The following is a 23,611-nucleotide window of genomic DNA, read 5'->3' as shown; positions in this document are numbered from 1 at the left end:
AGCCAAATGATCCCGCCGACGCGCAGCAGTGACGACGCCGGGGGTTCCGGCGCTGAGCAGGTTCCGACTTTTTCTCAAGAGCTTCAGGTTCCAGACAGGCGACTGGACCGAGTTTGGGAAAGGCTTTGGCGGCTGCTAAAGCAGCTCCCGACTACCGCACGTGGTGGGAGGAGCGACTGAGGAGAGGTGCTGCTGCAGAGAAGCGTTGGAGAGGCCCTAGAACCGTAAGCGGAATTGGCTTCATTTTGTCAGAGGGAAGGAGAGAGCCTGTGTGAGTGAAGAGCACCAGACTCCAAGTCAGGCCTCGGGGGCTAGGGCGCGTCTCTGAGTGCCCCCGATTTTCTCATTTGTACAGTGAAGAGTTAGCCTGACTGACCTCAGACTTCCTTTCAGTTCTAACACTAAATTCTTCACAATAAGGTGTGCTTGGTATTATGGGGGTGGGTGAGTGGGTAGAATTCTCGTCTGTCCCTCTGGGTTGAAAGGCCAGATAATGATTTGGACAGCCTGCGGTGAATGGCTGTCTGGATGGCAGGTTCCTCTCGACTTTGTCTTACTAGTCCGTTAGAAAGCCGAGACAATCGAATCACTGCCTTAGAGTGGACCATCTAGTGCCATGCCTTTCTTTATCAAGCATCACCTGGCAGCGATAATAAACTACTGTAGTACTTTTGTTTGTAAGGGAAACCCTTAGAAAATAAAGAGATATCTACCACTTCTTAGTATTTCAGAGCTGTGCCCCCCTCCCCGAGACCTGAAAAAGGGGCAAATTTAGGACAGAGCTGGAGGATCAAGAGCCATGGGCTAATTGTTTTGGGATGAGATGACAGGACATGAATGTTTCATAGTTTTGAATTCCCCTATGCCTTATAATGTTTATAAAAGGGAGAGATTGAAATTCTGCAGAGTAAGGGAGATTGCTCTTAAGAGTATTTAAATAATAAACATTAAAACCGGGGAAGGATTCTAGAGATGGTAGAATAACACTCTAATTCTACAATTAAAGAAAAAGCCCCAGAAAGAGAAAGCGAAGTGCCCAAATGACACAACTAATTAGCGGCAGAACTGGGACTAAATAGAATATGTTAGTGCAGTGTTCTCAAAGTGTGTTACACATACCACTGCATCTACAAAGGCAATTTTTTATTTTTTCTTACATAATTATTAGTTAATTTGGGAATGTGATACTAGATTTCCATTCGTTGTATTATATTAAAAATTCAATGTAATTTTAAGTATAAAGAGCAATTTTAAGTACAAAAATGTTATTAAAAGAACTTTAATAAATTACCATAGTTGGTACGTGGTCAAGGCAAAAATCATGATGATGATATGTGGATAACTGAATTTTGGAAAACTGTTAATGGAATCACCTAGAATAGTTCAGGGAATGGGATATTACTTCTTCATTGTACTGTGTGGTTTATATTGTTGAAACTTTAAATGTAGTTTTCAAAGAAGAATGGAGGAAAATATGAAGCTCGCTACAGTGGAAGACACTGTGGAGTACCGCCTGTTCCTGATACCAGATGAACCAAGGGACCCAGAAAAACACAAACAGATTCTTCAAAAGTATATTGAGAGAATAATGACCCAGTTTGCACCTATGCTGTTTCCTTATATCTGGCAGAATCAGCCTTTCAATCTCAAATACAAACCTGGAAAAGGTTAGGAAGACTTTTACTTATTTTGATTTGATCTGTGTGGCCTTTAATGTCATTCTGACAACAGTGATGTATAATAGCCCATAGTTTATTCAGTGTTATCAGGAGATTTTCAGATTAGTGATGCTTTTCAGATTAGTGATGCTTCCTTATATTCAGTTAAGCCCTTAAATTTTATTTTTTATTCCTATTGATGAAAACTTTCTAATAGTCATTACCTTAGGAGCTAACATATACAACATTATTAAACTCGTGGCTATTCTTTTGAACTTTTCTGTGCTATAATGTATCTTTAGCTATTACTCTGCATTCCTCTCTATTGATGATGTGTTTAGTAGGCTGCCTTTTTTTACAAAGTTGTTTTGGTCGGGATCTAAGAGTGGCTCTGCCTGGCTTATAACAAGAAGTAACTGGGCTTTATGACCATTATTTGCTGCTCAGAAGCATTTTGAGGTTCCTTCACTGTCTTCTCTGTGTTGTTGGTTGTTGAGATCTGACCTCTGGCCAAATACGGCATTTTGTCCTATAATTTCTTTAGCTTTACTAAAGAAATAAACGTGGCTTGGTGACCAAGGCTCCACTCATGTAGAGTCTTATGTGAGGTCTTGTTTCATCATGAGGCATCTTATGATACCATTAGTCTGGCTTTCAATCTAGTGCTTATCTGTTACCTTCTGGCTAACAGTTGCCACATGTCTTCCCTGCTATAATTTTATTGAACTCCTGTTCAATAAAATACATGTGATATTTATTGGTAAGAGCACTGTCACATTAGTGCAGCACATCCAAAAACAACTTCTCTTTTTTCTGGAAAATAATTTTTACCCAGTGTTTTCTAATCTTGCTTAATAGCATCGCCATCTACCTAGTTATATCCAAACTAGCTAGTAATTGAAAAGTATACTCAACTCTTCACTTCACCATGTTCGGTCAGGCATTAAATCCTAGTGTGATTTTCTTCTAAAATGTGACTCATTCTCTACATGTGTTTGGCTGCAGTCTAGGCCCTCTCTTTAGCTCTTCACCTGGAAGATTATAACAGCCACCTAACCTTTCTGGTTCTAGAGAATCCATTTGCTCACACTATTAAATTTATCTTTGAGAAACACAAATTTGATCATGGCACTCCTTTGCCTAACATACTTGAACAGGTCTCCATTGCTTCCGGATGAAGTTCAAATTGAAGTTTAATATATAAGATAAATAGAAATAGATACTCTAATTGGAGTTTCTCTAGTTTAAGAAACTTGGGAGATCTGGGGTGGGGAAAAGAAGAGGTGGTTGGGCTCTTCTTCCTTTTTTCTTGCCACAGCAGCCCTTGAGACACTTTACAATGCACTGTTTGACCTTCATTCTGTTAGTGTTGGTATATTGCATTGATTGATTTTCATAATCGAACTGTCCTTTCATTTTAGGAATAAATCCCACATGGTCATGGTGTACAGTCCTTTTACTGTGTTACTGAATTCAGTTTGCTGGTTGTTTGTTTGTTTGTTTGTTTGTTTTTTTACTAAATACCCAGACTTTTATTTTTCTTCAAATTCAGAGTTTTTGCCTTTGTTTAATTATATAAAGATGAGAAGTCAGTTTTGTAACCTAAAAATATTTACTTATTAAAACTATATTACTACTTTCATAAACTATACAGAAAGAGAATGAGACAGACGTGTGCATTTATAGAACTGCCTGTGAGGCATGCCAGATAGATCCCTGTGAAGGAATTCCCCGCACGACCTCATTCGTGTGTGGAGACACAGAGCAATCCTTGTTTAGACGTACACATTCATCTACTTGTCCAGCCTGGGCAGCCCTCCTCTGCTTGATGGCTTCCTTCTGCTCTGAATGTGCATGTCCAGTTGTCTGCTTCTTACAGCACATTTACCTTCCTCATCACCAGCCATCGGAGGAGGATTAGGACCATGCAGATGATTAATTGGACTCATTCTTCCGGGGGAGGGGAGGGGCTTCCTGGGGACCCTCTTCCATCATCGTATCTGCAGTCAGATGAGTGTCTGTAGCCTTTTCTCTTTTTCACCACGAACTCAGCTATTCCAGAAGAAATCTATGATCAAAGATAATCTCCCTGGGGATTAACGCCAGCTGTCCAAAACTTGTCCATTTGCGATGTAAACCGTCTTGCATCTTATTCCCGCCTCTGGAACTTCAGTTTGCAAGTATTTTGTTGAGGATTTCTCATCAGGGATATTGGTCCTGGTTTTCTTGTATTGACTTTGTCTGGCTTTAGTATTAGGGCAGTACTGACCTCATAAAATGAGTTTGGGAGTGTTTCCTCCTCTTCAATTTTTTGTAAGAGTTTGAGGAATATTGATGTTAATTCTTTAAATGGTTGGTAGAATCTCCAGTGAAGTTATCTAGTCCTGGGCTTTTTTGTTGTTGTTGGGAAACTTTGATTAGTGATTCAATTTCCTTACTTGTTATAGGTCTGTTCAGATTTTCTATTTCCTTTCGATCCAGTCTTGATAGGTCGTATGTTTTGAGGAATTTATCCATTTCTTCTAGGTTATCCAATTTATTGGTATACAGTTGTTCACAGTGTTGTCTTTCATTTCTGATTTTATTTGAGTTTTTGCTCTTTTTTCTTAATCTAACTAATGTTTTGTCAATTTCAGTGACCTTTTCAACAAACCAACTCAGTTTAGTTGATTTTGTTCTTTTTCTCTGTTCTCTATTTCTTTTATCTTTGCTCTAGTCTTTATTGTTTCCTTCCTTCTGCTAGCTTTGAATTTCGTTTATTCTTTTTCTAGTTCCTTAAGGTGTAAAGTTAGGTTGTTGATTTGAGATCTTTCGTTACTATAAACTCTTACCACTGCTTCATTGCATCCCATACATTTTGGTATATTGCATTTTTGTTTTTATTTGTCTCAAGATATTTTGTAATTTCCCTTGTGAGTTCTTTGATCATTGGCTGTGTAAGAGTATGTTGTTTAATTTCTACATATTTTTGGATAATGCATGTGTTTGAAAATTCTACTCCATCTAATCTTACTTCCTCATATTCCCAGAACACTCAATTGTCTGTCATACCTCTGTGCCGTTGCACATACTATTCTCTTTGTGGAAAGCATACTACTGGTCAATCTTCCAGAGGAATATATACCATACCCTTCGTGTTTCCATAGTCCTCAGTGCATACCTCTGTTCATCATCTTGTTTTGAGATGACTTAGTTGTTTGTCTATCTCCTTCTGTCTAGCTCCTCAGCTACTCAAGATTAGGCTTCTTGTATCTTGTTCAGGATTGCAACCCCAGCTCCCAGGATAGAAACTAGAGCATAATCAGTGAATGTGTGTTTAATTGAATGATTAACTTGTATTTTTATTTGTAGTGACAAATTTATTTGTTTATATGATTGCTTTTCTCTTGTTTCTAGGAGGTGTTCCTGCTCATCTGTTTGGCATGACAAAGTTTGGGGATAACATTGAGGATGAATGGTTTATTGTTTATATAGTAAAGCAAATTACAAAGGAATTTCCAGAATTGGTAGCAAGGTATTATAATTATTTTAATAATTCTAAAGGAATTCTGTTCCTGAAAAGGATAACATTTTTATCCATTTAGTAATTTTTTTCTGTAGTCTAGTAGAAATTGCACAAATCTGGGACATAGATTTTTAAAATGACTTCTGTGTTTTCTTCCTTTTCTCTTGTGACTTTCTTGAGGAAAAATGAAAGTATCATTGGAGAGTTCAACTTCTAAAAAATTTCAAAACCCTGCTTGTTTTAGGTTTTCTTTCTTGTAACTCTCATTATGAAAGAACAAATACATATGGTAAACAAAATCCAAACAATACAAAGGGTGTACTGCTCTGACTTCTTAGAATCCATCATCAAATTTCTTGTGGATTTAAAAATACATACATATATATACATATACATACATATTACATATTACACAGATTTTTTTAACCATATTTTCCTCTACTAGGCCATATCTATATTTTTTGATAAGTCGTATACAGAAAAATTTAAAGAGAAATCAGTGAACAATTGTATAGGAGGAAAATAAATTCTAATTCCGTTTTTAAAATGTGAACTGATAGTTCTTTGTAATTACCAAATTTTGCCAGCAGAGGGCATTCCACCCATTTGCACATGCCCTAGTTTTCCTTCCCAGTCAGCCCCCGAATTCTCATCTTTTTCTACCCACCCAACCTCTTTCTCAGAAGAGCAAAAAGAAAAACAACAACAGCTTTGAAAACTTATTAATATATAGAAATTCAAACACACATAAAAGTAGAGATAATTAATCCACGTGAACCCATCACCCAGCTTCAACAATTATCAACTCATGGTCATTCTTATTTATCTACTCGTGTACCCTCCCCTTACTTCCCCATTACACTGCAAGATTATTTTAAAGCAAATCTCCAGTACTATGCCATTTGATCTTTAAATACTTCAGGATGTAAATCTAAGCAGTAAGAACTCTTTATTTTAAACACTAGTGTTACCATACCTAAAATAATTAGCAATATTTTCTTAATAAATGATAGAATTTTAAATGAACAAATGCAAAAATATCAGTTTCTGTCTTTACAAGTATAATAAGGAGAGGGCAATACCTTTTGTATGCAGATTTTGATGTTTATATAGTGATGGTGCATGCCGACACACCAGGCCTGTAAAAGCTCTTTAAATAATAGACATCTACTGTCTTGGAAGTTTAAAAAAAAAGTTTAGAAGAAGGAAGAAGTTGTTCCTCTATGTCTCTGCATTAATCTTCCTAAGGTAGAGCCCTCACCCTTTTACTACCATACTCTAAAACCTTTTATTGTTTTTGTCTTTGAAACTGAGCTCCTTCTCATTGATTCTATCAACATTTAAAGCTCTTCACAAAATGATGTAACTGCGATTCTCTAATCTTGTTCTTTACTAGTTGTCGTTCCAAATATCCAGCTTCAGTTGCCCTCTCCATAGCTTTGCTTATGTTGTTCCCTCTCCCAAGAACGTCTCTCCTTTTCTCCCTACATCTCTCTCCATTAAAAGTGAAAAAACCTAGAACAGTGTATATAATATATTCCCTTTTGTGTGACAAGAGGAGAAAATAAGAATTTATATTCCTATTAGCCAGATTATGCATAAGCAAACTCTAGAAGGGTAAATAAGAAATAACAGTGGTGGAGGGGTAGGAGTTGGGCATATAGCTACAAAAGTAGGAAGATTTTTCATTGTGTAACTTTTTATGTATCTTTTTTTTTTTAAGTTTTAGCCATTTGACTTTATTATCTATTCAGAAATTTAAATTTAAAAAACATGATGCAAAACAAAATTATCTTTCAAAGCCCAAATAACACCTCCTCCCCAAAGGCTTTCTTAATCTTGGCTGTATGTGATTGTTTTTTTTCTTTTGAAATCCTATAGTACTTTGTATTTTTTTCATGTTTTTGCCTACTCTTATTTATTTGTGTGCTTATTTTCTCTTCACCTCCTCCATACAGTCTTACTGTCTTCTTCCGTACTTAATGGTATCTTAAACATTTGCTTTATTATAGCAATCTATACATGGTACATACTCAGATATTTACTAAGATGAATGAAAATGTATATTGCAAACAACATGTTTTGATTATCAGCAGAATGCAAAATTAGAATTTATTTTTCATTAGGATTGAAGACAATGATGGTGAATTTTTGTTAATAGAAGCTGCTGACTTTCTCCCTAAATGGTTGGATCCTGATAATAGTACCAATAGAGTAAGTATTCCCAAGTTTCGAAAATTTACTGAGATGAAATCACATTGCAGCATTTTTCATAGTACCTAGAATACGTCAGTGCCTAGTATGAAAAGTAAAGTGTATCATTTTCCAGGTGTTTTTCTGCCATGGGGAGTTGTGCATTATTCCTGCACCAAGGAAACCTGGAGCAGTATCCTGGTTACCCACCACACCCCCAACAATCCCACAAGCATTGAATATAATCTCAACACACCCTGAAAAGGTTTTGGCTTCAGAATCTATCCGAGCTGCTGTGAATAGGCGCATCAGAGGGTAAAAAAAACACCTTTCATTGCTAGTTGAGGAACCTTTTGCTTTAGTGCAGCTCAAATCTTTCATTGAATGTAGAATTTCTTTCACCTAGGTTAATGCTAATTTTCATTCTGTATTCATCCTTCATGAAATTGACTAACAAATAATACTTATATATTTTAAAATCAAGAAAATGTATGTCTTATAATTCTCATTTAAAAGTATTATAATCCAGTCCCAATATTTTTGCATTTATTTACCTTAGATATTGTGGCAGAATATCATCTATATATATAGATAAAAATTTTGAGACGTTTAGAAATGAAAACTTAAGGCAGCAGCACAATGCTCAGGTTTTTTTTTCCTGTGGTTCTGGTGCTACTTATGGGATTCTTTGGACTATGTGAAGTACTTTAGCCTCTATTCAGAAGAGAAGGCCTTAGCCTAATAACATATTGGTTCACCCATTCAAATTTGAGTACCTGTTAAATGTTTAGCACCATTCAGTTCTTAATAATATTAAAAATCTCTTTTAGCTTTGTTTCAGTATACTTTGTAGCACTTTTTTTAGAAGAATAAACTCTGATTTATCCGAGTTTAGAAGAATAAACTTCTTCCAAAGTATAATAGAGTTTTTGTTGTGTTTTTATTGAACCATGTTAACCCTTTTTAAAATTTTCCATTTGTTCCCACTTTTTCTTTTCCTCTATTCTTTCCTGTAGTCTTTAGTATATACAGTATCTTTATCTTCACCACTGTTGTCATTCTCTACATCTCTTGATGAACCAAGACAAGATAGCTATTAAGGGGGAAGTAAATGGTATAAGCATTCTAAATTTTTTTACATATCGTATCATAAAATAAAAGTAATTATGCTATCTGTCACAGATACCCAGACAAAATTCAAGCCTCCCTTCATCGAGCACACTGCTTCCTTCCAGCTGGCATTGCAGCAGTGCTAAAGCAGCAGCCCAGACTGGTGGCTGCAGGAGTCCAGGCATTTTACCTAAGGGACCCCATTGACCTGCGTGCCTGTCGTATTTTTAAGACATTCTTGCCTGAGACACGAATAATGACGTCGGTAAGATATCCCCCTTGGTCATTTAATTTCTCTGACTGAAGAGTTGAACGTTATTTTAATTGTTCATTAGAAAAAAAATTGGAAATATTCTGTTTCCTCACAGTAAGTTAATACATTTTTTTCCCCTTTTTTCTCCCATCCAGTAGAGGATGATTTCAAGAGACCTGACTCCCTATTTTATATCTCAATGTTTTCTAGCTATTTCTGACCATATTTTCCTTATTTGAATAATTTCCTTCCTAACATTTCATTTCTTTCAGAGAAATAAGAATTATTTTTTATGTTCTACCCATAAAAATTGTCATTTATGTAACTAATGATAAGAATTCCATTAGTGATAACTAAAAAGTAGACTGTGAAGGTAAATTTTATGGCATATGAGTTATATTGCAATAAAGCCGTGACTAAGAAATGCAGGCAGTGAATAGGTTGGATCTTCTTTACATTTCATATGAATGTGAAGCTCAAATGAAGTTATTGTTATTGACTATGAAGTGATATTCAAATTTTTAATTTCGGGAAAAGACTCATTTCTTTTGTGTCCCAATGTCCAGGTCACCTTCACTAAATGTCTATATGCACAGTTGATGCAACAAAAGTTTATGCCAGACCGGCGGAGTGGATACAAGCTGCCTGCTCCATCTCATCCCCAATACCGAGCCCATGAATTGGGCATGAAGTTGGTAATGTTGAACCAGGAAATTTTATTTTCTTCCTTTATATAAAAGGACTTTTAACAGAATAATGGCATGGCATAGAAAGTCTAGAAATATACCCTATTTATGTGAAAATAGTAAAATATGACATTTCAAATAAGAAGGATAAATGACAGAACAATGTGAAGCCATTTAAATATTAAAATTAATTCCTTCACACCTAAACCAAAATAAATTCCAGTTGGAACAAATATTTAAATAAAAAAAAATTGAAACCATAAAATTTGAAAGAAAACACGGAACAACTTTTGATAATTGAGCATGAAAGAGGCCTTTTAAGCATGACTTGAAACCAGAAGCTCTAAAAGAAAAGATTGATAAGTCTGATTATGTAAAAATTAAACATTTTTGTGTGGGAAAGAAAAACCCCATAAATACAGTCTAAAGAACATAAACATGGAGAAAGTATTGTTATTTTCAATTTAAGTAGCAAAGAGCTACTTTCTCTAATATATAGAGTTTCTACAAGTTAATATGAAAAAAATACTAATCCATTAATAAAAAAATGTTCAGAAACCATGAAAAGATAGTTCATAGAACAGGAAATACAACTGATTTTTAATCTAAACATATGCAATATGTTGCCCTTTGCTCATATAATAAAACAAATGTGATTTAAAGCTACAAAATAGTATTTTTACTATTTGATAGGCAAGTATTAAAAAGTATGTTAATATATACTGGCTTGGTGAAAATATGTAGAGAAAGAGATAGTACTCACAAACATTATTGATAGGAATATAATTTATTCAATCTCTTAGAACAAAATTTGTCAATATTCTTCAGCATTTAAAATGCCAGACCCTTCTGGTCAGCATCTTCACTTTCAGAAATTTATCCTCCATGTAGTTTACATGTGCACAAAGATATATGACAATACTCATGACAGCAGTGTTTGTAGTAGCAAAAGACTGAAAACTACCTAAATGTCTAATAAATAGTAGGGAAATAGTTAAATTATGGTCTGTTTATGAAATGAGATAGTTAAATTTATGTGTGCTCATATGAAATGATCTTCAAAGCATATGACTAAGTGAAAAAGCAAGGTTCAGAACTATGTATGTTGCCATTTAGTAATAAAAGGTATGGAGTAAGAGACTATACAGACACACACATATCTGCTTGAGTGCACAGATTACTTCTAAAGGGATATGGAAGAAATCAGTAAAAGTCATTTCCTCTGGAGTGATCAGGGAAGCTTCCTGTTGGAATTATTTTGCCACGTGCATTTATTATATTTTTTAATCAAAGGACTCTTAAAATGAAGTGATTCTCTCCCTTTAATATGTCTGAGACCACCCTCAATTAATTTATAATTTCTGTTAGACAGACAAGAAACCTTCTACAAGCCTTTTTTAAGTAAATAAGAAATAAGTTTAAATTTCTGGTTTTATAATCAGCGAGAAAATAAATCTCTCTGAAGAGAACAAGAATCCTTGTTTTGTATTATTTGCTTTCTCTTTATAATTTTTAGTGATCTACAGAGATTAAGAAGCTTAGAAATAAAGTCATATTTTTTATAAAATTCAAAGTGTTATAAATGTCCACATGCCCATGTGTCCAGTCACCTAATTCTTGAGTGTGACTAAATGGAAAGAAAGTAACCTAATAATAAAACTTTTATCTATTCCCTCTAGGCTCACGGATTTGAGATTCTATGCTCCAAATGTAGCCCACATTTTTCTGACTCCAAAAAATCCGCTGTGACTACCTCACCACTCTGGGCTGGCTTCCTTGAAAGTCTAAAAAAGAATGATTACTTTAAGGTAGGACTTGCAATGCATTTTTAAAATTGTACTATCCAGGGATAATCAAGCCAATGATTTAAAGTCCTATGGTCCATTTTTAACATGTAACATAATTATAGGAGCTAGAATTTAAAGGAACTGTTCTAGCTGAGTGGTGATGAGGAGGTGTCTATGAACTGTTTCCAGTGTTAGAAAGACATAACGTTTTTATAAAATGATAAAAGTTATTATTTGTGTCAGGTGAACAACTTTCACAAATCTATAAAGCAAATGTGAAGACTCCAAATAGCAAAATTAGCAAAGACGGGTATTTAAAATACTACAGAATGATCGCTAGTAAATTTCCCTTAAAATATTCACTGTCACAAGTAGTAAAGATATGCATATGAACACAATAATAAAGACTGTTTCTCATGCATGTAAAAAAGGATGTGAACGTTATTCAGTGCTGTTGAGAGTATGGTGAAATTAATACTTCTATTCATTGCTGATAACATTGTAAACTGGTAGAACCTCACCTGGAAAGTGACATAGTAGTGTGTCCCAAGAGCTATAGAAAGAGTCAAACTCAGAACCTTTACTTTCAATAATCTATTTTAAGGAAACATCCAAGAAGTAGAAAAGTCTGTAAGGATATGAGGATTATAAAGACTGTGTGTAGCAATATGGAAAAGTATTTATGTAGTATATTTTTCAAAGAGTGTAAAATATTAAGTATGAATGCCACTATAAATATGCATGTGAAAAACAAATCATAGTTAAGGTGGGATTATGCTATTTTTTGGCTCTATTTGTACTTTGTTTTATAAATTAATACTGGTTAATCAATTGTTTCTTAATAACTAATTAAATAATAGAAAATCTTCCAAATTGAAAAGAGGCCCTTAACGGTGAAAAGGATTAGGAATCATTACATCTAACCTAGTCCTCTTATTTGAAGAAATGGAGGCCCAAACAGATATATTAATGACAAAACTGGTACTAGGACTCAGGCCTCATGATTCCTGAACAATATATTGTATACCATACACCACCTCCCTGAAAATTGCTGGTGAGCATGTTATTTTAATAACAGCATGTAAATAATGCTCTGATAGGCCATTATTTATTTTTTAGGGACTCATAGAAGGTTCTGCACAGTACCAGGAAAGAGTAGAAATGGCAAAGAACTACTTCCAACTCTCGGTAAACCAGCCGGAAAGGTGAGTTTAGCACTACTTAATCATGGCAGCGGAGTGGTAACTGGCCAGAAGTTAAGGAGTTACTTACTCTTAAGGATAGTTGCAGAAGTTGGAGTTTACATGTTTAAACAGTTAATGGCAAGGGTCACGATTACTGACAGGGTTGGGGTTGGGGGAGAGGTGTTGTGACAGAAGATCTTTGGCACTGGCATCTATCATCATCATCATCGGCACATCAGCAGCAGCAGCACTATCACCAGCACCACCAGCACCACCAGCACCACCAGTACCACCAGTACCACCAGTACCACCAGCACCACCACCACCACCACTGTATAATGGCTAACATTTATTGAGTACTTAGAAAGCAGAGGCCACTTTAAACTTGTTTAGTCCCCCATGACAGCCCTGTGAAATAAGTACAATTGTTATTGTTCCCTATTTACAGCTGAGAAGCTGAGGCCAAGAGAGAGTAAGTAATCTGCCAAAGGTCTCACAGCAAATAAATGACAGACCTAGGATTCAAACTCAGGCAATCCTGGTATTGAGCCAAGCGCTTAATTCCTATAGGAGTTCTAGGCTGTGTTTAGCTATTTTAAGTGGTTCTGAAGCACAGGATGAAGCAGACATTCAGCTTCCAAATCAAATCTCATTCTAACCTACCACACATTTCCTAGGGAAGGAAAGAAACAAACACAGGGTTGGAAGGAAATGGTACCCCTTTAAAATTTAGTAGAGTTTTAGTTCTGGTAGTATTGAAGTAACATATTGGACTATCCCCTGCTGATTTCAATCACAAACCCTGGGCAGAATATAAAAAATAATAATTTGAAGACAACAAAAATCAGGCAAAAATTGGAGGGAATAGTACCCTTGAAAGAAGAAAATCGCATTTGGTGAGGTCCGCTTTATCTTTGTCCGCTGAGGACACTTCCTTGTCAGTGTGGCACAAGGAAAATACAGCTCAAGCAAGAAGTCTATTGCATGGAGGAATCAAAAGTCAGAATTCGAATAGTGGAAAAAAATTATAATTTATGTTTGCAAAATTGAATTTGAGATACTTAAAGATAAAATGAAAGAAATAGCTTTGTATATGTTATGGTTAAAAAGGTCCCAAGTTGTGTGTTTGTGGTTTTTGTTTTGTTGTGGGCTCTATTTTTTTTTTTTTTTTTAGTCAAACTGATCTAGTTTTGAACCACACTGTCAACACTTTAAACACCACGTATTTGTGTAATAGAACGTTCTTTGAAGACTGTGAAGCCAAGTTGATGCTGAGAGATCAGTTGTCTGTGAGGTGGTAATGACTTTAGAGCAGTCTTTACTCTTCCCCAAGTATGTAGGGGCAGCTTTGTTCCATTACCATCAGTGTTATGTCAGTAATTGATGGAAAAGAGGATGCCTTTTTAGGGTATCATTTAAGAAAACTTGGGAAATGGAGTCAGGAGAGTAAGGGAGATAGCCCTCAGATTAGGGGAATCTCCCCGGGATGATTCCTCTCTGCATCTAGGAGGCCACTCCTGTTGAGAACTGTTACCTTACAGTCTTGGGTTGAAGAGAAATTAAGAAATTTGAGTCATATGTAGGAGAGTTAGGTCTTCTCCCAAAAGTTAGATAGATTGGTGGTTAGGTAGTTCTTTTTAAATAATAAAGTTTGTTATACAGTTAACATATTCATTCATTATAGCAAATACAGAAAGATGTAAGAAGGAAAACATACATGATAATAGTAGTTCCAGTGAGAAGAGACCTGAATGAAGTGAGGGAATGAGGTGTACAGGTATCAGGTATTTGGGGGAATAACATTCCAGGTAAAGAAAACAAACTGCAAATACAACATAGAAACACACACACACGCATGCACGCACACACGCACACACATACATGCACGCACATGCCCAGAATGATACTTGTGAGAGCAGTCACCTCTGGGCAGCAGGAGAATGGATTGGAACTGCTAGTTCTGATCATCACAGGAAACATTAGCTTTATCTAGAATATATTTTTTAAAGTACATGCACATGTTACTAGTTTAATTTTTTATGTTCAAAGTATAAATGTAATCATATATTTTGATGAGAAGTATATATAACAATATTATTCTGGGTGGTAAGTATATGGTTTTGTTGTATTAGCTTTAGAACTTCTCTATATTATTTAAATCTCTTAAAACAAAAATTAAAAATAGCAAAGCAGTCATCAGTGGTCACCCACTGCTTGTTTCATGGAACCCAAACTTCTCAGCCCTCTTAGGCTCACGGTGCTCTCATCCCAGTCCTCTGTTCAGCCTCAGCTTCCACGCTTCAGCCAAACTGAACGCCATTCTCTCTCTGAACATGTTCCTCACTTCCCTACCTCTATGCAACTGCTCATTTCCTCCTGCCTGAAGTTTCTCTACCCTGCCTTACCTGTCAGAATCCTCCGTGTTCTTTAAGGCCTAATCTGCTCTTCCATATTCTCTCTCTCTCTCTCTCTGTCTCTCAACTACTCTGCCCCCAATGAATGTAATTACCTTTTCCTATGACTCGCTGTAGTATTTGGTATTCCTATACAACTTTATAATTTGTAATTTATTATGATTATTTGTATATTTCTTTCTTCCTTCCTACTAATTTCTCTCTCCTACTAATATGGAGTAGGGACAATTTTTTTTTATCACCTACATGATTTCGCAAGGTATGCAAATGTTTATTACATGAATGCAAGCTCATTATATGACTTGATTTGCTCCTTTCTAACTAGTTCAGACAGAGTTTCATCAATTTATATAACAAGTCACATCACCATCATAAAATAACTCACTCATCATATAAATGATCTCTGTATATTTCCTCATCAGTTTATAATAGGAAGAGCACAAAATAGTATCAGAAGAATTGATCTCAAGCCTTTGCTCAGTCTAACTAAATGACCTTACAAAAATTGTAGAACTTTACTGGGTACTGGTTTTCTCATCTTTAAAACAGGATTATTACATATAAATAATATACGTCCTCATAATAGTAATTAGAGGACTAAATAAGAAAATGTATTTCAAGTGCTAGCTTAGCATATAATTTAATATAAATTAATCTAACAGATTAATTTTTGTTCATACTTTCCTCTGGATTTTCTTTTCTTCTGTGTAAGATACGTACAGATCGAAAGAATTATATTAGACCAGTAGCTTCATGACAGTGTTCCATGGAGCCTGCTGCAGTGCCAAAGGGTAGGTCTCTGAGCCACCAGCCTCCATTTCAATAAAAGCAGTTTTTCTTTTTTTTTTTCCACTTTACTGAGATATAACTGACAAAATTGTAAGATATTTAAAGTGTACATTGTGGTGGTTTGCTATATGTATACATTGTGAAAGGATTCCTACTATCTAGTTAATTAACATGTCCATCACCTCATATTTATATTTTTGTTGTGTTGAGAACATTTAAGTTCTACTATCTTAGCAAATTTCAATTACGTAATACAGTGTTAACAACTATATCACCATGGTTTACATTAGAACCTCAGACTATTCATCTTATAGCAGAAAGTTTCTATGCTGTTACCAACCTCTCCCTATTTCCCTCACCCACTAGTCCCTGGCAGTCACTTTTCTGCTCTGTTTCTATGAGTTTGACTTTTTTTTTTTCAGATTCCACATATAAGTGATACCATACAGTATTTGTCTTTCTTTGTCTGGCATATTTTACTTAGCATAACACCCTCAGGTTCCATCCATGTTGTCGCAAACGGCAGGATTTGCTGCTTTCTTGCTAAATAATATTCTAATGAGTATATATGCCACATCTTCTTTCTTCATTTATCTGTTTATGGACACTTAAAGTTGTTTTTATATCTTAGCTATTGTGAATAATGCTGCAGTGAACATGGGAGGGCAGATATCTCTTCAATATCCTATTTTCATTTCCTTTGGATACATACCCAGAAGTGGGTTACTGGATCAATATGGTAACTCCATTTTTAATTTTTGAGGAACCGCCATACTGTTTTCCATAGTGGCTGCATCAATTTACATTCCCATCAACAGTGCACACGGGTTCCCTTTTCTCCACATCCTCACCAACACTTGTGATTTCTTGTCTTTTTGATAATAGCCATTCTAACAGATGTGAGGTGATACCTCATTGTTGTTTTGATTGGCATTTCTGTGATGATTAATGATGTTGGGCATCTTTTCATATACCTATTGACCATTTGTATCTTTGGGAAAATGTCTGTTCAGGTCCTCTGTCTGTTTTTTAATCAGATTTTTTTTGCCTTTGAGTTACATGAGTTCTTTATATATTGTGTATAACCCCTTGTCAGATACGTGGTTTGCAAATATTTTCTCCCATCCAATAGGTTGCCTTTTCATTTTGTTGGTGGTTTCCTTTGCTGTGCAAAGCAGTTTTTCTTCCTTTTTTCTTTTTTTAAAGATTTTATTGGGGAAGGGGAACAGGACTTTGTTGGGGAACAGTGTCTACTTCCAGGACTTTTTTCCAAGTCAAGTTGTTGTCCTTTCAGTCTTAGTTGTGGAGGGTGCCGTTCAGGAGGACACGCTCCAACCAACTGAACCATCTGGGAGCTTAGCGGCAGCTCAGCTCAAGGTGCCGTGTTCAATCTTAGTTGCAGGGGGCGGAGCCCACCATCCCTTGCGGGACTCGAGGTGTTGAACCGGCAACTTTGTGGTTGAGAGCCCACTGGCCCATGTGGGAATCGAACCAGCAGCCTTCGGAGTTAGGAGCATGGAGCTCTAACCACCTGAGCCACCGGGCCGGCCCCAGCAGTTTTTCTTTGAACTCTTAAATTTTACAGTTCCTGGTAAAATTTTATTTGAGGAAAGGGATCTGTATCCTAAAACAAATGTTTACAAACAAATTAGATAATTCTTTTTGACTTCAAAATACTATATTTTTGTGATTATTATTCTGAGCACTCTTATAAAAAAATACTTATGTCTTTTTTCATAGCTCTCTTACTATGAGCCCAGGTGAAGAAATCTTAACCTTATTACAGACAATACCATTTGATATTGAAATGCTTAAGAAGGAAGAAGCTGATCTTCCCCCAGAAGATGGTAAGTAATGGACCAGGATAGAGCAGAAGGGTTAGAAAAAATGAAAACATTCCATTAAGTCTCACAGGGTCCTTTCGTAAGATGCCTGTCGTGTGAATGTAGTATGGCAGTATCATGCTTTCTCTTTTAGATGACCAGTGGTTAGATCTCTCACCAGATCAGCTGGACCAGCTACTGGAGGAAGCTGCTGGCAAAAAAGAACCAGAGTCTGTTTCCAAGGAGGAGAGCTATGACTTAACTCAAGTCTCAAAGAGCATGAAAGCTTTCATATCCAAAGTCTCAACCCACAAAGGAGCAGAGCTGCCTCGGTAATTTGTGTTAAAGTATAAATATTTAAATAGTTATAACCCAGATGTTGAAGTCATTGATCACTGCCAGTTCCACACTTTTTTTTAGTTAATGATTCATACTGCTTTATTTGTACTGCTTTGTTTCCCTCTTTTGGTGCCTATTACCATGATAACTTACTTATCTGGTGGCAGATTTCTGGTCACCTTATCCTTCGCTATCATTGAAGTAAGCTAGAGAGACCACTCAGCAGATCTCAATGCCACCATCCCAGAGCTATGCAGGGCAACTATGTACTTTATTTACTCTTTATTTTTATTTTTTTCCATTCTTTTAATTAGTTTCAGGTGTACAAAGCAGCATAATTACATTTAAACCCCTCATAAAGTGATAACGCACCCCCCACCCTACTACCCCTCTGACATCTTATACAGCTGTTACAATACCATCGACTATCTTCCCTATGTTGTACTCCACATCCCGTGACTATACATACCTACATATTTAGTTATAGTTGACATTCAATATTATTCTACTTCAGCTTCAGGCATATAGCACATTGGTCAGGCATTATTTACTCTTTAGACTTTTACTCAGTACCTTGTGGGCTCTTAACATCTAGCTCTCTGCAAGCTCAGACTTCTGATCTCCCACCCGCAAGCAAATTGGAAGCTTCAAACTCAAAAGAGTGGGATAAAAGGGCTCATCAGAGGAAGAAATAATAACAGAAGAAGGGGAAAGTTACATTTGGCAAGTAATGAGGAAAAGAGTAGATGGAATTGTTACTTGCACAACAAATATATCTTTATTGTTGATGCTTTTGAGCTCATGAGAAAATTAAAATTTATGTTCAATATTCTCTCTTTAAGAAAACAGATAAGGGACGGTTTGGTCTTAATTTTTAAAGATTTGATTCTTAAAGAGATAGACTATATTTAAATTAACTTGGATAAATAACTCCTTTTGCTAATATTAGATATATCTTGTGGGAGGTGGAGGGTGGGTCGAGCTCTAAATCAGCATAAGTTAAATGTGCATAAACAAAGTATAATTGTTACTTTTATTTTATCAGTCTTCCTCCCATTTCTGTTACCCTGCAAGACCAGTAGTTATAAGGATTTTTAAAATATAAACTGTAACTCTGCTTGCTGCACCTCATTTGAGATTCTATTTCTGGTGGTGGTCCTCACAGTGGCACCACTTTAGGAAAAGTTTCAAAGAGCTGTGTTTGGGGTAAACTGTCTTTTTCCTTTAATCTTGCAGAGAACCTTCTGAGGCTCCAATCACTTTTGATGCAGATTCTTTTCTTAATTATTTTGATAAGATTTTAGGTAAGTTATAGTGTGATGTTTATTTTCATTTTGAAACTATAAGTAGTATGGTTGTTGCTAGAGCATTGGAGCATTGGAGCATTGGATCTCTTGGAAGACAAAATATTTGCTTTCTCTTCATGATTTTGAGTTACTTTCAACCATGAATTATTGCCCTATTGAATGATTTTGCAGAGGATGGTTAGCTCAGTATTTGACGTAGTAGCTGTTCATTAAATATTTGTTGAATGAGTGAATGCTGTGTGTTTAGACAGGGTTTACCTTGGCTCCCATATTACATTGTTTTTTCTTGTTTAGACTTACATGCTAATAATAAAAAGACAGCTAGCCCAGTTGAAAAAGTCAACCAAGGATATAAACAGGCAGTGCCTTGAAGAAGAAATATAGTCAATAAATATTTGAAAATAGTTAACTATAAGCAAGTAAATACACAATAAAAGTAAAAAGTTACTTTTTTGCCCATCATATTGGCAAAGACTTAAAAGATTGATAATAACCAGTTTTCTCAAGGGTCGGAGAAATGAGCACTGTTCAAATTGGAGGTGAGAAGTGTAAATCATCTTTTCACAGGGCAGTTTGGTACTCTAGAATGTTTATAACCTTTGACTTAGCAATGTCACTTCCAGGAATCTTTGAAAAAGATATGTATGCTAAGATAGTGATTGCAGCTTTGTAGTAGTGAAAAATTGGAATATTCTAAATGTCTACCAAAAAGGAAATGGTTAAATACATCATTGTACAATTGACCCTTACATGGGTTTGAACTGTGTGGGTCCACTTATATGTGGATGTTTTTCAATAAATACTGTAAATGTATGTTCTCTTTTGTGTAATTTTGTTAATAACATGTCATTTTCTCCAGCTTACTTTAGTGTAAGAATATAGTATATAGTACATAGAACATACCAAATATGTGTTAATCAACTATATTATTGGTAGGCTTCTGGTCAACAGTGGGCTATTAGTAAAGTTTTGGGGGAGTCAAAAGCTATACGTGGGTTTTTGACTACACAGGGGTTGCATCCCAACCTCTGCATTGTTCAGGGGTCAACTGTACACCTATATTATGAAATAATTAAGAATGTCTTAATAAAGAATCTATATGTTTTGGCAGAGAAGGACCTCCAAGACATATAAATAAGTGAAAAGCAACCATAGTTCAATATGTGTATCTGTAAAAAAGAAAAATCAACTGTATGTTTATATATATGTACAGAACTGCATAGATAAAGGTCTGGGTACCCACCATACTGTTCGAAGGTGCTTACCTCTGGGAAGAAAGTGAAATGTGAGACAGTAATTCCATGTGGCTTGAATGTTTACATCAAAATGTATTCATGTATTATGTAGATTTTTTTATTTTTTTAAGTACAAACTTTTAATTCACAGTTAATAGAATAAAGGAGGAATCTTTCAGTTCAATCTGTGTACGTTTCTGCAAATATCTTCCAGCAGTACCATTTTCTGGAAGTGATTTTTGTGAAGTAGTTTCCTTATGTATATCGGTCCTTTCCTGCAGATAATAATTCGAATTCTTTTGAGAAGTTTAATCACTCAAAAAAATTTACCAAGTGGCTTTTTCTGTGTTGGGCTGTAGGGCCAGGGCCTCAAGAATCGGACTCCGACGACCTGGATGAAGAAGACTTTGAAAGTTTAGATAGTGATGATAACGTGGATCTTGAAACCCAGGAACACGGGGGAGAAGCATCTGTAAAAGGAACTCTTGATGATCTCAAGTCATATATGGCCCAGATGGACCAGGAACTGGCACATACCAGCATTGGCAAAAGTTTCACCACCCAGAAGCAAATGGTATGTGTGTTTAACCTCTTTCCCTTTCTGAGTCTATAATGAAGGATAGCTAAAACCATATTTTATCTTTTTTTCGTGATTTATGATAAATGTTTTTGTAATGAATTTGATTTGAAATACATAAGAATGCTGATTTTTCCTGATTCTGATAAGATGAAGGATTATTAACTTTATTTTGCTAAACATAAGCCTTAATTATATTGCTTGCTCTATGTTATCCATCAGGATTTAAAATAAAAAGGCATGTGATGTGTTGAAATTCGTATATGGTTGTATACTACTACTAACAGCTTAAGTCGATTTTTTAAAAAGGATCTTAAATATCCAAATAACTTTCAAGTGCTAATAGTGTTTGTTTTGTGTGTTTCCCTAATTTAGGGCCAAATTTAGAATTCATCTTCCACTCATGTTTTTAATCCCACTTTTTATACCAGCACTGTCTAATTCTGGATAGAGAAATTACGGAAAGAGAATGGACCCTAGAGTCTCATGGGTTAGGGTTTGAAATCCATCTCAGCTGTCCACTGTGAATGTATCCATTAACTAATAATCCTCATGTCATAGAATTAACATGAGAACCAAATGGGATAACAGTGAAACCAATAATGGGCCCTTAATTAATGTTACTCCCTTGCTTTCATCACCTAAACCACATTTAAAACTATAGTCATTTCCAGTATTACCAAAACCTAATAGAAACCATACATTAGATTTATCTAAAGCAGTGTTTCTTAACTTTTAATGTGAATATGAGCCAAATAAAGACCTTAAAATAGAGATTCAGGGGTGTGGCCTGAGATTTTTCCATCTCTAACAAGCTCCTAAAAGATGCACAAGCTGCTGGTCCATGGACCACACTTAGAGTAGCAAAGATACAAAGGTCTATATATCAGGCGGCAGCCTTTCAAATCCTTCCCAAACCACTAAACTCAGAGGCTCAAGTTAACAATTCAGAGTCTTTGTGGTTCGACCTCAAAAAGCTTCAGGTTTTTACTTTAAGATTTTTCTTTGGGGTGGGGGCAAGGGGAACCTAGCTTCTTTCATTTAGAAAAAAATTGATTCTTTTTTGTTATGTTCATCTTTATGTTTATTTCTTTAAAAACTTTTAGGCAATCTGTAAGTGTACCCCCTTAACCCTGGTTATCTCCATTGGGCTATTTCAAAATAGGGAAGAAATCCACTCAATTTGTAGAAACTTTTCCTAGGAAGAAGTGTGTTCTAATCTTGGGAACCAAATTTTACTGTGTGTTAAATTATATAGTTTACTAGACTTTATTTTTACTTTCTATCAACAAGGATAAGATATTTCCTTTTTAATTTGGAATTCAATTTTACATTGTTGCTTAAGTTAGCTTTTTATTGTTAACTACCATCTAACTTAACGGTATCATCCCATGATTTTCTTTTTTCCTCCATGAATAAGGAACCTCTATCCCAGACTACCAAAAGCAATTCAGATGAGGAAGATTCCGGTGCAGGAGGATCTGTTATGACACCCGTGGATGTAGACCTGAACCTGGTTTCAAATATATTGGAATCATATAGTTGCCAAGCTGGCCTGGCAGGACCTGCCTCCAACCTTTTACAGAGCATGGGTGTGTGGCTGCCTGACGACGCGGAGCACAGGCCCACAAGTAAGCCAGGGAAAGATTAGCCAGCAAACCTAGCCTCTCTTTTTTTTTTTCTTTTCAAATAAATATTGAGTCTGATTGTGCTCCTTTCTAGTTTAGAGTACTCATTTAGTAAAGTTTCTTTGTTCCAAGTTTCACAGAGACTTTTCCTCTGTGAGCCCCAAATGTTGCCCTTTCTGCAAAAGTCTTTGTGATCTCCCAGGAGTGCACACAAAGAAGAGAGAGGATCAAGCTCCCAAGATGAGATTTATACACTCTATATTTAGAATATTAAGTGTTTTTTACTGAGGATTAAACATGGGGTAGAGAAAAGGAAGGTAGTCAAAAATAAGGAATGAATGAGTTGCTGTTTTATTCCCGGTACCAGGAATGGCCTTGAGCCAGGCTCACTCTAGTGACAAATACATTTGTTTTAATGTTTTATCTGTTTTTACTATTCTACTTCATGGACCCAGTGGGTTCTTTTTATCCTTAGCACCTTCATAACTCATTGCTACATAAATATTCTCCAGCAAGGTAAGCCCTGTACCAAAGGTTTTTTTTATTTATCTGCCATTTTCAGCACCCCAATCATGTCCTCTTTTGCCTCAGCTTTCAAATATCCTTGGAGTTCTAAAAAACAAAGCCCTCTTCCCACTCACTGCTGCAAAACAAAGTTCAGTGTCACAGGTCCTCCCGTAAGCCACTCTCATCTTTTCTTTTCTAAAACAACACATTAATCCAAAAGCAAACAATTACTCCATGGTAAATTTGAGAAACTCATAACCAGGAATCCCACACACTCCTTTCTATCTGTATTTTCAGATTGGGGATGTGTACACATGTGCTCACAAACACACCCACATAGAGATAGAAAAGATTGGGAGATGGTAATACACATGGACCCTGAACTGTTTTCTTCTAACTGCAAGATATGAAGAAATCTCAGGACCTCTATTTCGAGAGTGCTTTTCCCTTCTACGTGCTGGGTTCAGCTCAGGCCAGGGCAAGCTGCCAATCTAACAGGACAGTCAAGTCCCATCACATACTACTTATCCCTCAACATTTCCTGATGAAGGCACTTCGATTTCCCCCAAAGCAATGATGGTTTGCTGGCAAGAAAGAGCAGTGACCTTTTGGGATC

At 35.9% G+C, this 23,611-nt stretch overlaps 1 protein-coding gene and 1 pseudogene across 2 annotated transcripts; one reads left to right on the top strand and one right to left on the bottom strand.

The window, feature by feature from the left end:
• The first annotated feature begins 30 nt into the window (after positions 1-30).
• Positions 31-22,571, top strand: ECD (ecdysoneless cell cycle regulator). 2 transcript variants are annotated; one of them, XM_088792058.1, is made up of 14 exons: positions 31-420; positions 1,450-1,667; positions 5,055-5,172; positions 7,290-7,377; positions 7,493-7,671; positions 8,539-8,731; positions 9,286-9,414; positions 11,085-11,213; positions 12,312-12,397; positions 17,320-17,426; positions 17,557-17,734; positions 18,978-19,045; positions 20,643-20,857; positions 22,281-22,571. In XM_088792058.1, the coding sequence occupies exons 2-14, from the start codon at positions 1,463-1,465 to the stop codon at positions 22,509-22,511; spliced, it is 1,926 nt and encodes a 641-aa protein (XP_088648184.1). In that variant the 5' UTR covers positions 31-420; positions 1,450-1,462; the 3' UTR covers positions 22,512-22,571. The 2 variants fall into 2 exon arrangements, with proteins under 2 accessions (XP_088648184.1, XP_019601425.2); XM_019745866.3 differs by having other exon boundaries at positions 40-224.
• Positions 3,452-4,831, bottom strand: LOC109454842 (selenoprotein K pseudogene; annotated as a pseudogene).
• Positions 22,572-23,611: the final 1,040 nt, after the last annotated feature.

Source organism: Rhinolophus sinicus, chromosome 15 (assembly GCF_057876585.1).
Source record: "Rhinolophus sinicus isolate RSI-liver-muscle chromosome 15, RSI-T2T, whole genome shotgun sequence".
NCBI classification, from domain to species: domain Eukaryota; kingdom Metazoa; phylum Chordata; class Mammalia; order Chiroptera; family Rhinolophidae; genus Rhinolophus; species Rhinolophus sinicus.
Note: the sequence above shows the minus strand (reverse complement) of the source record. Positions and strands in the feature narration are given on the sequence as shown.